The sequence below is a fragment of the Centruroides sculpturatus genome, unplaced genomic scaffold (genome assembly GCF_000671375.1).
Source record: "Centruroides sculpturatus isolate CEXI.00-Female unplaced genomic scaffold, Cexi_2.0 scaffold381, whole genome shotgun sequence".
NCBI classification, from domain to species: domain Eukaryota; kingdom Metazoa; phylum Arthropoda; class Arachnida; order Scorpiones; family Buthidae; genus Centruroides; species Centruroides sculpturatus.
Window position 1 is genome coordinate 561,026 of NW_019384670.1, and position 17,607 is coordinate 578,632.

At 28.9% G+C, this 17,607-nt stretch overlaps 2 protein-coding genes across 2 annotated transcripts; both read right to left on the reverse strand.

Moving 5' to 3' along the window:
* Positions 1–35: 35 nt before the first annotated feature.
* Positions 36–2,260, reverse strand: LOC111626693. Its single transcript, XM_023370174.1, has 5 exons — positions 1,728–2,260; positions 1,472–1,625; positions 832–1,402; positions 201–702; positions 36–121 (listed from the first exon to the last, which is right to left on the reverse strand). Exons 1-4 carry the CDS (start codon positions 2,217–2,219, stop codon positions 231–233), a joined length of 1,689 nt encoding a protein of 562 aa, XP_023225942.1. The 5' UTR covers positions 2,220–2,260; the 3' UTR covers positions 36–121; positions 201–230.
* A 6,436-nt stretch (positions 2,261–8,696) lies between these two features.
* LOC111626698 lies at positions 8,697–11,348 on the reverse strand. The gene is made up of 4 exons (XM_023370178.1): positions 11,099–11,348; positions 10,133–10,951; positions 8,862–10,063; positions 8,697–8,782 (listed from the first exon to the last, which is right to left on the reverse strand). Exons 1-3 carry the CDS (start codon positions 11,346–11,348, stop codon positions 8,892–8,894), a joined length of 2,241 nt encoding a protein of 746 aa, XP_023225946.1. The 3' UTR covers positions 8,697–8,782; positions 8,862–8,891.
* Between the last annotated feature and the right edge of the window lie 6,259 nt (positions 11,349–17,607).

The window sequence follows — 17,607 nt, forward strand, 5'->3', positions numbered from 1 at the left end:
TAATGCAATGTAACTTTTTTTTTTATATTACCGTACTGTACTAATCTTTAGTACACGGAAAACTACTAGTTTTCCATTCGTTTCTGACTTTTGGAGGCTTAATAAGTCCCGAGTCCGTAGACTGATATAAAAAATTAAAAAAGGGTAAACAGGTTAACAAGGAAAATATAATTTTATTTTTATATAAATATATACTTCACCCCAAATGCATTTCGCCTGTCAAGGCCTCTTCAGTAGGGTTTCTGACTACTAGAGTGTACAATAGGAACAGCAGAAGGTATCTCAAACGACACATTTTTCTCCGTCGTAGACACAGAAGAAAACACATCTTTCTCACTGATACTATCGCGTTTACAATCTTTAAGTAACACAAACTCTTCCCAGCATTCCGCTGGTATCACCCCATTATTCAAATTCATTACATTACTTTGCATAATTATCGCGAAATGTTCTTTAAATTTTCTTTTTACAATATTTTTCTCTTTATGTATTATTTTTACATTATTAATATCTAATTGACAGTTGTTAACATGGCAATGCAAAAATACCGGGGATGTATTAATTTTATTTCGTACTGCTGCCAAGTGTTCCGACATCCTCACTTTTAGTTTCCGTTTCGTTTCTCCAACGTAGTAATACGGTACTCCACACGTACATTGAAGCCTGTAAACCACTCCATCTTCTTCCAATAAATCTTTCTTTCTGTAAGGTTCAGTTCTAATTAATTCAGATAATCTATTTTTTTGCAATGGAGCCAATTGTATTAAGTTTTCACAGAAAATTTTTTTATATTTTTCGAAAATACCTTGGATATATGGAAAAGAAACATACTTTTTACTTTCTTTTTGTTGCTTTACTTGAAATCTTCTTTTTGAATATTCATCATACCAGTTCCTCAGCAATCTTTTCGGATAATTGTTCAACAAGTACTTCTTATTTATTTTTTTGAGTTCTTCTATTCTTTTTTCACTTCTGGTTGTTCTAGAAAATATCTTTTTTACTTCCATTAAATAAATATTTCTTTTTTGATTAATTGGACAATACGATCTAAAATTTATAACTTTATTTGTGTTACAAGGTTTTTCATACCTACTATACTCCAAATGATCTTTAAACCTGGTTATTGTGATATCCAAATAATTTAGACTATCTAATTTTTCACACTCATAGGTGAACTTAATATGTTCATTAATTTCATTAGCTTCTTTTAAGATTTTTTCTGGTGATGTTATTTTACTATTATAAATAATAAATATATCATCGACATACCGTGCCAGAAAAACTATTCCACCTAAGTTCAGCAACGTTTTATCTATATTTTTCATAACAATCTCTGCCAGCTTTGGGCCGACCACCGAGCCCATGGATATTCCATCCTTTTGTCGAAAGTACTCGCCTTTAACTGCAAAGAAATTGTTTTCCAATACAAATGTTATTAATGATATTAAATCTGAAGGGGTGTTATACTCACTTAAACTCTGTATAATCATTTCTTTTGTAATCGATGGATACATTGACACTATATCTATACTCATTAAACGGTACTCTGGCAAAATTCTTCCTGCTTCTAATCTTGAAATTAAACTATCAGTATTTTTTATACTAAGTTCAGAGTTTAATATAACCTGTAATGATTTCTTTAAAAATATCTCTAAATTATATAACACGGTCATCTTAAAGTCTACTATAGGTCTGCATTTATTTTGTTTGTGTGTCTTAATACGAACATTTAACTTTGGCATTCTCACATTTTCTCCTGGTAATAGTTCTTTACTTTCAGTAATTGAAATAGCTCCTTCTTTTATTAATTTTCCTACAATTTTCTTCAATAATTTCTGTATGTTACTTGTTGGATCTAACTCTAATTTTTCAAAATTTCCTTCTTTTATAATTTCCTGTTTCTTTTTGTCTAAATCTGTTAAATTCATTATTATTAATTGCCTTGATTTATCTGCTTTTACAATACCTAAATTAAATCTATGAAGAAACTTTTTCAATCTGTTATATTTACCTATATACTTCTTAGCCTTTTGATCCATCATGTATCCTTGTTTTGTTTTAAACTTCTTTAGATCTTCAGCGATCTTTATTCTCATTTCTTCTTTTTTGTTTTTATCAAGTCCACTTTTGAATATTGCCAATTCAATGTCCGCTATAGTATCCAATGATTTATCAAAATATGGTAAATTCATACCCACACCATATGACAAAAACCGCATATAATCATCTGGAATACTTTTTTCAGTTAAGTTTACCACCAGATTTTCTTGCCACTCTCTGTATTCCGATTCTAAAGGATAATCAAATAATTTACATAATCTTTCATTTTTATTTTTTATGTATTTATTTATAGTCTTTGCTTCTTTTCTCTTACTTTTAATGTTTAATTTAATTTTTAACTCTTTAATCTTTTTATTTATATTATTAATTAATTTACCTTTTTTATTTATTATTGATTTCAATATTAATCTTTCTATCTTCCATATATCTTGTTCATTGATGTCTTTTCTTATCGACTTCTTTAGTTGTAATGTTCTTGGAGTGATTTCTTCACGAAGATGGCACTTAAAAAATTATACATCCTTTAAAAATTTTTCTCTCTTTTCCTGTAAACCTTTCAATTTATGTAACTTGCTTATCAAAAATGTAACTTGCTTATCAAAAATGGTGAACACCACATTGAACATGCTCTGTAATGCATTTTAAAACTGATAAAAACATTTTAAACGATGTCTTCATGTCTTATTTCGTTTAACAATATTGCATGCACCGCCATTTTCTGTTGGTGGTGCGTTTTTTAACTTTTTTTTTGCGGGAAATAAAATCCGATGACATTTTTTACATTATTACCATTTCAAAGTGGAACTTTAATTATAAACACCCTGTATGTATACAGTGGTGCCTTGTATTTTGAATTTAATTCATTCTTGGAGGCTATTTGAACTCCAAATCTTTCAAAGTCCAAAGCAGTTTTTTCCTTTAAAAATAATGGAAAGTCAATTAATACAATCCCAGACCCTGAATAATACCAATTTCAATAAACTTAAAAAAGTAAATAAACAATTTAAGAGGGAAATAACATAATTAAATGTCCTAATAATATATTAAAACATGAATAAAATAAATAAAATACTTAAATACTGTATATTAAAATGAAAATTGCATTAACTAGTTGCACACCCAGGATAATCTTGGACGCTTTTAATAAATCTACATTTTGAAGGCTTTGATCTTCTTTTCAGATGTTTTGGATGCAGTCCAAGATTCAACTCTGTACAATAGCACTGGAATCATACAGCATCTGATTATTCTAGTTTTCAAATAAAGGGTTAGGTCTCTAGAACATGGCAATTTTCTCATTTTAGTGAAAACAGTTCTTACCTTTTCCATTTCTGCTCAGATTGCTATATCATGATCCCAGTTATCATTCAAGACAGTTCCCAAGTAATTAAATTACTCTCGATTTCATTTGATCCAGCTATCAACTTGCCCTGAGTTGATGTTTGACTTATGATCATATATTTGGTCTTTTTGATGGTGAGATCTAAAGATATTTTTTGCTTATAGTTCTGACAATCTAGCATTATCTGAAGGGTTTTAAAATTTGTGGAGAACAGTATTGTGTCATCAGCATAATGAATGTTATTCAAATATCCTCCATTGATCTTGATACAAGTGTCAGATCAACCAGTGCTAGTGCTTCTAAAAAAATATTTTCAGAGTATATATTGAAGAAGGTAGGGGATAATACACAGCCTTGTGTATTATTCTCTACCTTTTTCAATATATACTCTGAAAATTTATATATAATAGATATGAATTTATTCTGTCAGTTGATCTTCCATCTGATCTGTGTGGTTTGATTCTAGTAAAGGTTGCTGATGATTCTGTCTTTGTTGTCAATGCCAGTTTTCTGCAATGCCTGGATCATCTTTTCATGTTGGCACCTGTTGAAAGCTTTTGTATAATCTAAAAAGCATAAATTTGTATAATCATAAGCGTAAATAGTATGCATGTCACATCCTATATATCTGCATCTTTGTATGAGAACTCTCTAGTGCCCATGGAATTCCAGAAGCCAAATTGTGTTTCTCCAGTGTTCTCTTCACATTTTTTTGTAAATTCTGTTTTGAATGATTTTTAAGAAGACCTTGAGTGCATGAATCATGAGACTGATTGTTCTGTATTCATCACATGACTTGGCATCAGCTTTTTTTTGTTGTGGTGATAAAAGTTGATTGCAGCCAATCATTTGGGATGATGCCTGTGTCATAGATTCATTGAAGAGTTCTGTTAGTTCATTAATGTTCACTTATGATAGGAGTTTCAACATCTCTAGAAGGATGTCATTTGGACCATTTGCTTTCCTATTTTTGGATGTTCTTAAGGCTCTTATTGGTGGTTCAATGTTACTGTTTGATAGGTCATTCTCCTCTATTGTCATTGAATAGTTTTTTTATGTATTCTTTCCATATATTGAACTTGTCTTATATAGCTATTGCCAGGTTTCCATTCTTGTCTTTTTTAGCAATGCACATGTTTTCTGCCTGCACTTCTCAGTAGTTTTTCTGATCTTGTGCATATTAAAGAGATCATGTTTATTCTGGTATTATTTTATCTCAGTGTAAAATTTCAGTCATATGAACTTCCTTTGTGATTCTTATTTCTCATTGGATTATCTTTTGTATTTCGTCATATTTGGTTTTGTCTCAATTTTTGAAAGTCCTTTTTTAAGTTCATTAGGTGGAGTATGTTATCAGTCATCCATTCTTTCTTCTTGTTCTTTTGTTCCCTTCTGCAGAAATGCTTATTGCTAATTTTCTGGATTGTCTCTCTTATTTTCTTCTGTTTATCTTCTATAGATGTTCTCTCTTGCCATCTTTTTTAATTCCTCTTGTACTGTCCGTCTTATTGTTGCTCTTTGTACTTTATCTTTGAGGATGGTAATGTCATGGCAAGTTTTATGATTTGTGGATGGGCTTATGCAGTTTCAAATGAACCAATGGGTTGTGGTCTGATGATACATCTGTACAAGTGGTACTGTTACAAAATCTTTTTTATTTATCAGAATAAAGTCTATTTGATTTTTAACAATGTTATCTGGTCTTATGGGAGGCAGTTTGAACCAGATGTTGGTGATCATCTTTTCCTCTTTGAAAAACTGTATGAGGCGAGTCCCTCTTTTATTTCTTTTTCCAAGACCATGTGATCCAATGATGTCTTCCTCCTTTATATATATTTCAAATTTATATTTAAATTGTCCTTGAGTAAAGTCATCTTTAATTCATCATTAAAACTAATGAATGAAGAGTAATTTGTATTTTGAAGTTATCATATTTTTTTCATATTTACATTCAGACAATTTTTAAATTTGAGATTCTTAATTTTAAAGATTTCTGAATTTATAATTTATTTTATGTATNGTCAATTTGTTTTAAGACTTTCACATCTTTATGCTTAGTGTGGAAAATATAGTGTTTTACAATCAGCATTTTATCATTAAACATCTGAGAAATTGTGAAAGTTTAATCAAAAGAAGAAGTTTTATAGATTGAATAATCATTCAATTATTATTGTTATTCATATCATTCAAATAGCAGTCAGCGATATGAGAATCATTCAAATTTTTATAGGTGATTTTCAACCTACATCTTTTGATTGATCCAGCACTTTATACAAAAGTCAGTTTTAATCATAATTTGAATATAATATAAAGAATTTTTTATATTCTTTTTATACAATCATGAACAGTTATGTCAAAGATTTAGCCATCTTTGTGCTTATGGATGATTTTTCTTTTGGTCTCCAAATCAATTGCCTAAAGCTCACAACAAGGCTTTTCTTTTTCATCATTTGATCATTTTACACCAGTCATACCTGTTGGAATTCAAAAAATAACAACCGATGAGCAAAAAAGTAGAATGAAATATTTACATGAATTAATCTTTAGTTTTTTCAATGTAATTATTTATTTGCCTTGTGTATTGTATTCAGTAACTTATATTCACTACTATGATTAGTTACAAATGGAGATCAGTTTAGCCACATTTTCCCAATCTCATAGAAGAAACCTATGAAAATTGAAAAAAACAATTGTAGCATAATCTATATTTTACTAATCTATTGTAAATTAACCAGTTTGATTTAACATGTTATGCCAGATAATTGGGGAAAGAAAATGACTTAGTTATTCTGGTTCGAGTTAATGAGGATGTTCATTCATATTTCATTTCATTTTCACAGGATGATATTTTATATTTTAATAACAGAAGTTCTACTATGTATTATTGCAAAATTTAACAAAAGCTTATATTATAGTTTCAGATGATGAAGTGCCAGAAGTAGCATTAAAACCAAGCATTTTATCAACAGTTGCAACAGTTACAGATCAAGGAGGAAAACTTGGTTTAGGAAAAAATAAATGGATTATGGCAACCTATAACAACTATCAAGTATGTTTATGAAATAGATTTTATCAAAAAATCCTAATCCATATTATTAAGTTATTTATATACAGGAACTCTTATTGGTAATAGAAATGATAGCATTATTATTCTTTAGTACTGTTTTACTGTGAAAGCAGGGGTTCCCAATTTTTTTCTTGCATTGACCATTTGTTTAGAAGATTCTATTTTCAATTGACTGCCTTAAAACTTTTGTTATTTTTCAAGATTTTGTGTAATATATCAAGTAAATTATTAAATCAGTTAATGAATTTCCCACATGATTGTTGTTGTTCTTATTTGAAAATTATCTGAAATTATTGAAGCAGTACAATAAATATCTAATTTTTCTATCGACTCCCAATTGACTCTTTGAGTTCCATTGACCCCCATGGGATCTATATTAACTCTGTTGGTAATCCCTGCTGTAAAGGATAGTTTCTGCCTGACAGTTTTATACAGCAAAATAGATTTGTGTAGACTGTTGCCTAGCAGCAATCAACTTACTGTTGTTGAAGTTGCAGAACAGAACAAGTAGATCTTACTTTTTGGCAGGTATAGATGTTTACATGATGAACAGACTTCCTAAGAACGCCCTATGATTGTTATTTTCTGATCAACAACCCTTTTTTTGTAACAATGAGATGTGCTATTTTAGAGTGAATTTGTTATGCAATATTTGTCTTTATACAGACATGTTTGTTTCATCTTTTATGATAATGAAATAAATACAGATAATGAATTCATTGATTTCCTGTGTTCACTTCATTAATTGGCATGATTTTCCAGTCTTTGTGGTTAGTGACTGAATTGCCACTAAAGCACTTTGTACAGGTTTGTGTTGTCCATTGTGAGTGAGCGAAGTGATGAATGTGTTTGTGATATAATAGTTACACTTGGCTAGAGGTGCATTTACCACTAGTGACCAACAGAGACTGTGGCAGACTGTTTTTCTTGAATGGGATTTTCTGCCTAACTCACAAATGCTGATTTTGTTAACTCTGGCAATGCCCCTGTTGAGAATGCATCACAATCACAGGAAACAACCTATATCAGTAATCTATATGGATTGGATATTACTTGTGACAGTGTTCAATCCAAATGACATTAAGGTCTGAAGAGAAATGAAGCTTTTTGCTTCACTTCTTTTCATGGATCTTACTGGCATACATGATCCTAATGGAATCTTATGATCTTGCCAACATTGCTCTATAGCTTATTGGAACTACTCAGCTCTCTTCACCTGATAAGGTGCTGACTGGCAACAGAGTTATTATTTTAATTGTAATATCTAATTCTCTATTTGATATATAATTGCCATTGTATTAAATTGAAAAATGTTTTTTATTAAATTATAACAGTAATAAAAGTTGTCTTATTTTTAAAACTTGCTTGAATAATTTATTATAATTTAATATTATAGGTTATTCATTTTAATAAATCATCTCTAATGGTTAGTCTTATAGCAGCAGCAAATGCCAATACAGGTAAATTAATATTTTTAACTTAGTTATTTTAGCATTAAAAGATTGAAAATTTGATATTTGTACCAAAATACATTTTAACAATTTATTTAGTGGTAAAAAGTTTTTTAAATAATAAATTTTCTGTTTTTTTAATAATCAAATGTTATGGGATATTTAATTTAATAAATATATTTCTGAATAGCTAAAAGATCAAACTGAAATATATATTAAATACCAAATCATAAATTAACTATTAATTTAGAATGTTAATTAATTATTCTATGACCAAGATTCTGGTAATTGTTAATTTGTTTATTTAATAATACCAATTGATTATAATGTTTTAAATTATCTGTTAAAGCTTACAGCATTAGTGGGATTTGCATTTAAACAATTTTAAGAAGTATGAAAGAGAATGTTTTACAAATAATATGCAGGGTGTTTATAGTTAAAGTTCCACTTTGAAATGGCCATAAAATGAAAACTATTGGACAGAATGTTATCAAACTTTGTAATAGTGTACAGGATGTCATGAGATTTTATTTCCTGCAAAAAAAAAAATAGTTCAAAAACTCACCACCAATGGGAAATGGCGCAGTCTGCAATATTGTTAAATGAAATAAGACATGAAGACATCATTGCAAATGTTTTTAATCAGTTTTAAAACAAAACTGTTTGTGGGGTTATGCAAAATCACAATGGCTTATGGCAGGAAGAAAGTGATATACCAAGAGCTACTGTTGAGAACTCAGTAATGCAATGTAACTTTTTTTTTTATATTACCGTACTGTACTAATCTTTAGTACACGGAAAACTACTAGTTTTCCATTCGTTTCTGACTTTTGGAGGCTTAATAAGTCCCGAGTCCGTAGACTGATATAAAAAATTAAAAAAGGGTAAACAGGTTAACAAGGAAAATATAATTTTATTTTTATATAAATATATACTTCACCCCAAATGCATTTCGCCTGTCAAGGCCTCTTCAGTAGGGTTTCTGACTACTAGAGTGTACAATAGGAACAGCAGAAGGTATCTCAAACGACACATTTTTCTCCGTCGTAGACACAGAAGAAAACACATCTTTCTCACTGATACTATCGCGTTTACAATCTTTAAGTAACACAAACTCTTCCCAGCATTCCGCTGGTATCACCCCATTATTCAAATTCATTACATTACTTTGCATAATTATCGCGAAATGTTCTTTAAATTTTCTTTTTACAATATTTTTCTCTTTATGTATTATTTTTACATTATTAATATCTAATTGACAGTTATTAACATGACAATGCAAAAATACCGGGGATGTATTAATTTTATTTCGTACTGCTGCCAAGTGTTCCGACATCCTCACTTTTAGTTTCCGTTTTGTTTCTCCAACGTAGTAATACGGTACTCCACACGTACATTGAAGCCTGTAAACCACTCCATCTTCTTCCAATAAATCTTTCTTTCTGTAAGGTTCAGTTCTAATTAATTCAGATAATCTATTTTTTTGCAATGGAGCCAATTGTATTAAGTTTTTACAGAAAATTTTTTTATATTTTTCAAAAATACCTTGGATATATGGAAAAGAAACATACTTTTTACTTTCTTTTTGTTGCTTTACTTGAAATCTTCTTTTTGAATATTCATCATACCAGTTCCTCAGCAATCTTTTCGGATAATTGTTCAACAAGTACTTCTTATTTATTTTTTTGAGTTCTTCTATTCTTTTTTCACTTCTGGTTGTTCTAGAAAATATCTTTTTTACTTCCATTAAATAAATATTTCTTTTTTGATTAATTGGACAATACGATCTAAAATTTATAACTTTATTTGTGTTACAAGGTTTTTCATACCTACTATACTCCAAATGATCTTTAAACCTGGTTATTGTGATATCCAAATAATTTAGACTATCTAATTTTTCACACTCATAGGTGAACTTAATATGTTCATTAATTTCATTAGCTTCTTTTAAGATTTTTTCTGGTGATGTTATTTTACTATTATAAATAATAAATATATCATCGACATACCGTGCCAGAAAAACTATTCCACCTAAGTTCAGCAACGTTTTATCTATATTTTTCATAACAATCTCTGCCAGCTTTGGGCCGACCACCGAGCCCATGGATATTCCATCCTTTTGTCGAAAGTACTCGCCTTTAACTGCAAAGAAATTGTTTTCCAATACAAATGTTATTAATGATATTAAATCTGAAGGGGTGTTATACTCACTTAAACTCTGTATAATCATTTCTTTTGTAATCGATGGATACATTGACACTATATCTATACTCATTAAACGGTACTCTGGCAAAATTCTTCCTGCTTCTAATCTTGAAATTAAACTATCAGTATTTTTTATACTAAGTTCAGAGTTTAATATAACCTGTAATGATTTCTTTAAAAATATCTCTAAATTATATAACACGGTCATCTTAAAGTCTACTATAGGTCTGCATTTATTTTGTTTGTGTGTCTTAATACGAACATTTAACTTTGGCATTCTCACATTTTCTCCTGGTAATAGTTCTTTACTTTCAGTAATTGAAATAGCTCCTTCTTTTATTAATTTTCCTACAATTTTCTTCAATAATTTCTGTATGTTACTTGTTGGATCTAACTCTAATTTTTCAAAATTTCCTTCTTTTATAATTTCCTGTTTCTTTTTGTCTAAATCTGTTAAATTCATTATTATTAATTGCCTTGATTTATCTGCTTTTACAATACCTAAATTAAATCTATGAAGAAACTTTTTCAATCTGTTATATTTACCTATATACTTCTTAGCCTTTTGATCCATCATGTATCCTTGTTTTGTTTTAAACTTCTTTAGATCTTCAGCGATCTTTATTCTCATTTCTTCTTTTTTGTTTTTATCAAGTCCACTTTTGAATATTGCCAATTCAATGTCCGCTATAGTATCCAATGATTTATCAAAATATGGTAAATTCATACCCACACCATATGACAAAAACCGCATATAATCATCTGGAATACTTTTTTCAGTTAGGTTTACCACCAGATTTTCTTGCCACTCTCTGTATTCCGATTCTAAAGGATAATCAAATAATTTACATAATCTTTCATTTTTATTTTTTATGTATTTATTTATAGTCTTTGCTTCTTTTCTCTTACTTTTAATGTTTAATTTAATTTTTAACTCTTTAATCTTTTTATTTATATTATTAATTAATTTACCTTTTTTATTTATTATTGATTTCAATATTAATCTTTCTATCTTCCATATATCTTGTTCATTGATGTCTTTTCTTATCGACTTCTTTAGTTGTAATGTTCTTGGAGTGATTTCTTCACGAAGATGGCACTTAAAAAATTGTACATCCTTTAAAAATTTTTCTCTCTTTTCCTGTAAACCTTTCAATTTATGTAACTTGCTTATCAAAAATGTAACTTGCTTATCAAAAATGGTGAACACCACATTGAACATGCTCTGTAATGCATTTTAAAACTGATAAAAACATTTTAAACGATGTCTTCATGTCTTATTTCGTTTAACAATATTGCATGCACCGCCATTTTCTGTTGGTGGTGCGTTTTTTAACTTTTTTTTTGCGGGAAATAAAATCCGATGACATTTTTTACATTATTACCATTTCAAAGTGGAACTTTAATTATAAACACCCTGTATGTATACAGTGGTGCCTTGTATTTTGAATTTAATTCATTCTTGGAGGCTATTTGAACTCCAAATCTTTCAAAGTCCAAAGCAGTTTTTTCCTTTAAAAATAATGGAAAGTCAATTAATACAATCCCAGACCCTGAATAATACCAATTTCAATAAACTTAAAAAAGTAAATAAACAATTTAAGAGGGAAATAACATAATTAAATGTCCTAATAATATATTAAAACATGAATAAAATAAATAAAATACTTAAATACTGTATATTAAAATGAAAATTGCATTAACTAGTTGCACACCCAGGATAATCTTGGACGCTTTTAATAAATCTACATTTTGAAGGCTTTGATCTTCTTTTCAGATGTTTTGGATGCAGTCCAAGATTCAACTCTGTACAATAGCACTGGAATCATACAGCATCTGATTATTCTAGTTTTCAAATAAAGGGTTAGGTCTCTAGAACATGGCAATTTTCTCATTTTAGTGAAAACAGTTCTTACCTTTTCCATTTCTGCTCAGATTGCTATATCATGATCCCAGTTATCATTCAAGACAGTTCCCAAGTAATTAAATTACTCTCGATTTCATTTGATCCAGCTATCAACTTGCCCTGAGTTGATGTTTGACTTATGATCATATATTTGGTCTTTTTGATGGTGAGATCTAAAGATATTTTTTGCTTATAGTTCTGACAATCTAGCATTATCTGAAGGGTTTTAAAATTTGTGGAGAACAGTATTGTGTCATCAGCATAATGAATGTTATTCAAATATCCTCCATTGATCTTGATACAAGTGTCAGATCAACCAGTGCTAGTGCTTCTAAAAAAATATTTTCAGAGTATATATTGAAGAAGGTAGGGGATAATACACAGCCTTGTGTATTATTCTCTACCTTTTTCAATATATACTCTGAAAATTTATATATAATAGATATGAATTTATTCTGTCAGTTGATCTTCCATCTGATCTGTGTGGTTTGATTCTAGTAAAGGTTGCTGATGATTCTGTCTTTGTTGTCAATGCCAGTTTTCTGCAATGCCTGGATCATCTTTTCATGTTGGCACCTGTTGAAAGCTTTTGTATAATCTAAAAAGCATAAATTTGTATAATCATAAGCGTAAATAGTATGCATGTCACATCCTATATATCTGCATCTTTGTATGAGAACTCTCTAGTGCCCATGGAATTCCAGAAGCCAAATTGTGTTTCTCCAGTGTTCTCTTCACATTTTTTTGTAAATTCTGTTTTGAATGATTTTTAAGAAGACCTTGAGTGCATGAATCATGAGACTGATTGTTCTGTATTCATCACATGACTTGGCATCAGCTTTTTTTTGTTGTGGTGATAAAAGTTGATTGCAGCCAATCATTTGGGATGATGCCTGTGTCATAGATTCATTGAAGAGTTCTGTTAGTTCATTAATGTTCACTTATGATAGGAGTTTCAACATCTCTAGAAGGATGTCATTTGGACCATTTGCTTTCCTATTTTTGGATGTTCTTAAGGCTCTTATTGGTGGTTCAATGTTACTGTTTGATAGGTCATTCTCCTCTATTGTCATTGAATAGTTTTTTTATGTATTCTTTCCATATATTGAACTTGTCTTATATAGCTATTGCCAGGTTTCCATTCTTGTCTTTTTTAGCAATGCACATGTTTTCTGCCTGCACTTCTCAGTAGTTTTTCTGATCTTGTGCATATTAAAGAGATCATGTTTATTCTGGTATTATTTTATCTCAGTGTAAAATTTCAGTCATATGAACTTCCTTTGTGATTCTTATTTCTCATTGGATTATCTTTTGTATTTCGTCATATTTGGTTTTGTCTCAATTTTTGAAAGTCCTTTTTTAAGTTCATTAGGTGGAGTATGTTATCAGTCATCCATTCTTTCTTCTTGTTCTTTTGTTCCCTTCTGCAGAAATGCTTATTGCTAATTTTCTGGATTGTCTCTCTTATTTTCTTCTGTTTATCTTCTATAGATGTTCTCTCTTGCCATCTTTTTTAATTCCTCTTGTACTGTCCGTCTTATTGTTGCTCTTTGTACTTTATCTTTGAGGATGGTAATGTCATGGCAAGTTTTATGATTTGTGGATGGGCTTATGCAGTTTCAAATGAACCAATGGGTTGTGGTCTGATGATACATCTGTACAAGTGGTACTGTTACAAAATCTTTTTTATTTATCAGAATAAAGTCTATTTGATTTTTAACAATGTTATCTGGTCTTATGGGAGGCAGTTTGAACCAGATGTTGGTGATCATCTTTTCCTCTTTGAAAAACTGTATGAGGCGAGTCCCTCTTTTATTTCTTTTTCCAAGACCATGTGATCCAATGATGTCTTCCTCCTTTATATATATTTCAAATTTATATTTAAATTGTCCTTGAGTAAAGTCATCTTTAATTCATCATTAAAACTAATGAATGAAGAGTAATTTGTATTTTGAAGTTATCATATTTTTTTCATATTTACATTCAGACAATTTTTAAATTTGAGATTCTTAATTTTAAAGATTTCTGAATTTATAATTTATTTTATGTATGATAATGAAATATTAAAAGGTTTTTGTACATTCTAACAAAATAACTTGTGTGAATAGGTATGCTGCTAAACTTGGAAACAGAATTAGCTACACTAATACAAAATTTAAAGACAGCAATTGATGTTGCATAATAATGATGCATAAATTTATTCAATATTTACAAGTAAGTATTTTTAATTTAAATATTTTTGTAAATAAAATATCAAAGTATCCTTGTAACATGTAATTAAATTATGATATAAACTGGAAAACTATTTATAAAACTAGCAAAATGTTTATTTTTTGAGGGTGAGTAATAAGTTTTTTTGAGGGTGAGTAATATGTTTAACGTTGTTTAAAATGGTACATGTATTACTTTATTTCTTATCATATTAAATGAAAAACATCTCTCTAGACTATTTTTAGATAGTTTATATTTGATAAGTCTTACTGTAATATTTATAAAGAAAATTCATATGATTTATTAATTAAATACAGATATAAAATTACAAAGAAAGAAGAGAGATAAAGAGGGGTTTTAGTTTTAAACAATGAATCAATAATTATAATTTATATGTATTTAGTGCTTTCAAACAGATAGCCATCAGTTTTGTATCAGTTTATTGCCATTCAAACAGATAACCAGATAATTATACAGTAAGTAATATTTCTAGAATTTAAGAATTTGAAAAAGTAAATGACACTTAAAATATTAAATAATTCTTGTAGTAAATAAAAGTACCACATTATGTTATCCTTTTCATAAATCTTACATAAGTTTGACACAACTGTTGATAAATTTAATAGTTTTTCCAGTTATTACAGATTTGATATAGGACAAAATTATTTTTAGCTTTTTGTTTCATTCCATTAAAATTTAGAACATTAACATTTTTGAAGAGAGTTTTTTTTTATGGTATTATAATAAAAATTTTAATTAAAAATAAACAATTTTAAATTCTATTTTTATTAGAATAAATGATTAGATAAAACACTTAAAAAAAAAATAATAATAAAAAAAATAAACTTTGCAACCAGCAGAATTTATTGAAAATCAGAGTTGGAAGATTTATTTCTTTTATTATTTGTCTGCATTGAACAAGAATGTGTGTTGAGTTTATCTTTCATAATATTTAGATTTTTGTCTAAAAGTAATGAATTGTGATGCTATAATAATACATATAAAGTAAACAAATATGTATATATAAAACTCAATATTTATTTATAGGATCTTTATCTATAGTATTCAAAGTTTATTTGTCCATTCTTTATTCTTTTTGGCAGGGTTTCATTAAATGCAATGAAACTTTTTATGGGTCCAGAAGATTAATGGGAACGTTTTAATAAACTTTTCCTCATAACATTCCCTCTATCTTTCTGATCAGTAAGATTGAAACATTTGACTGAAATCACTATAGCCTATTATTCTGAGCAAGCACAAAATATATATCTAGTAATTTTGAGAGTATTGACTGAATTTTCAATTCATTTTGTGAAAAACTGATTAAGATTAGAATTCATCTGTGAATGGCATGCCAAAGTTAACAGTTGAACAAATTTATATATTTTCTCATCCAGGAGAAAGTCAATGACTACTTTTTATCTGCCTTCTCAATTATAAGATTATGACATTTCATATTATCAGAGAAATATGGAGCTACATACTATTAGCAAGTACAAAACATGTACTTGCTAATAGTTTTTCAGGTGATTGAATTTGAATCTTCAAACTGTTTGACTGAACAACTGATTGATTGACCAATTATATTTTGATATGATTGACCAATGTATTTTGTTGGCTTTTCATCTGCATAAAAAGCCAACAAAATACATTACTTTAGGAAAATCATGATATAGGTGCAAATGATAGGATGATGAATCCGGAGTTTTAGCCTCAAGATATTATTGGTTGCTCACAACTAAATAAGAATTCAGCTGCTAAGAAAGTGGTTAATGAAAATTGTTTTCATAAGCAAATCAGATAGTTTTATAGGTGGCACATTTGAATTTATAGTCAAAGATCTCATAAGTAGATGATGATCACTTGGAAAATAAATCTGCTGAGGAACAGACTGTTGTTTCTGAAAAAATATAAAATAAAATTGAAATGCTACCAAAAGGAAAAAGTAAAGAATGACAATGACAAAAGTGAAAATGGCATAATTTTCATATAGCCACCACCAAGACCAAATCTACAAAGATTTATCAAATATCTAAAACCAGATTTCATTAAGCTTTCTCTCATGTCTAAGTTAGCCAAAAGATAAAATATCAAGCTGGATTTTATTGAGTTATGTAATTTTCATTGATAAAACATGCATTTCTATGGCAACAATATTAATTTTTTCTTTAACATCATTAACCATTAAGTTTTAATGATTAACTGGTAAAATTTTAAAAATATGTCAATTCCTGGCAACACTGGATACCTCCACTAGTATCAAATATAAATAACACTTTTTAGGAGCTACTAACATTTTTTAATAAAAAATTTTCAGAAAATTATAATTTAACATAATGTTTTTGTAACTCATATTTTTTAAAAACAAAATCTAGTGAAATAAACTGAAAAAAAAATCAAGTTTAAACCAGTTTTTTATGAACTTTCATATTTAAAAATTTGAAGTTTTTTACTCAATTTATATAGTTTTATGATTCATAATTTTAGTGTGTATAAAATTCATTTAAAAGTTTTAAGTTAAATTTTAAGATATATGAGATGTCTACTTAAACATTATCTGGAGATGAGAGATCTTTCTAGCATTGTATGAGTGTATGAATGTGATGCATATTTGTTCAGGGAATGAAATTAAGATGATTTAGCATAATTACAAATAATATGACTGTAAAGGATAAAGACAACATTGCAGAAATTGTTACAAAAAAAAATGAACTTTATTTTGTTGCAGTACAACTTGAAAACAACTACCTTCAGCAACTATACAAAGATGCAGATGGTTGAGCATTGTGTTTTGGATGACATATAGCATTCTGGTTTCAGGAATTTCATAAGCCTGTTATATGCATCTCTTCAGTTTGTCTTAGTATAGGATTGTGTTGTTCTATCCTGCAGACAGGCATGATCCACTGACACACACCTGTTCAGGAATGAGATAGCCTGCTATCATGCTGATATCAAACCTGCTGCAGTTGTGTCAATAACAAGTCATTAATTAATAATAAACAATGCCTTTTGCCCATGACTATAAATTAGACAGAATTAGGGTATAGGGTATAACAATTGCAATAGGATGTGATAAGCCCTGCAAATTGTTATACCCTATTTATTAGGTTATCTAATTCTGTCTAACAAGTCATTCATCCATTGTCTTGTTTAGCATGTTCAGATAGAGTATCAGTTCACTTATTCAGTGTACTGTAAATGAATATGAAGTTTCTCCAAATTCTACACAGGCATTTAGATACAATATACTTGGTGTCAATCATTTTGTATGAGTGAAGTTTAAACGGTACAATATGTACTCGATTGGTGACCAACTCAGTATGTCAATAACATTAACAAGGTAAGATAGTTCAATCAGTTT

Bases quoted from the DNA above. Each gene is read 5' to 3' on its own strand.
- LOC111626693 (XM_023370174.1), bottom strand. From the start codon at position 2,219: ATGCGGTTTTTGTCATATGGTGTGGGTATGAATTTACCATATTTTGAT. The intron at 1,626-1,727 runs GTTCGTATTAAG...AAATCATTACAG, and splicing joins TGAGAATGCCAAAGTTAAAT to GTTATATTAAACTCTGAACT. The intron at 703-831 runs GTATGTTTCTTT...TGAACCTTACAG, and splicing joins CAACAAAAAGAAAGTAAAAA to AAAGAAAGATTTATTGGAAG.
- LOC111626698 (XM_023370178.1), bottom strand. From the start codon at position 11,348: ATGTTCAATGTGGTGTTCACCATTTTTGATAAGCAAGTTACATTTTTG. The intron at 10,952-11,098 runs GTAAATTAATTA...ATTATCCTTTAG, and splicing joins ATCAATAATAAATAAAAAAG to AATCGGAATACAGAGAGTGG. The intron at 10,064-10,132 runs GTGAGTATAACA...ATTTCTTTGCAG, and splicing joins AATGATTATACAGAGTTTAA to TTAAAGGCGAGTACTTTCGA.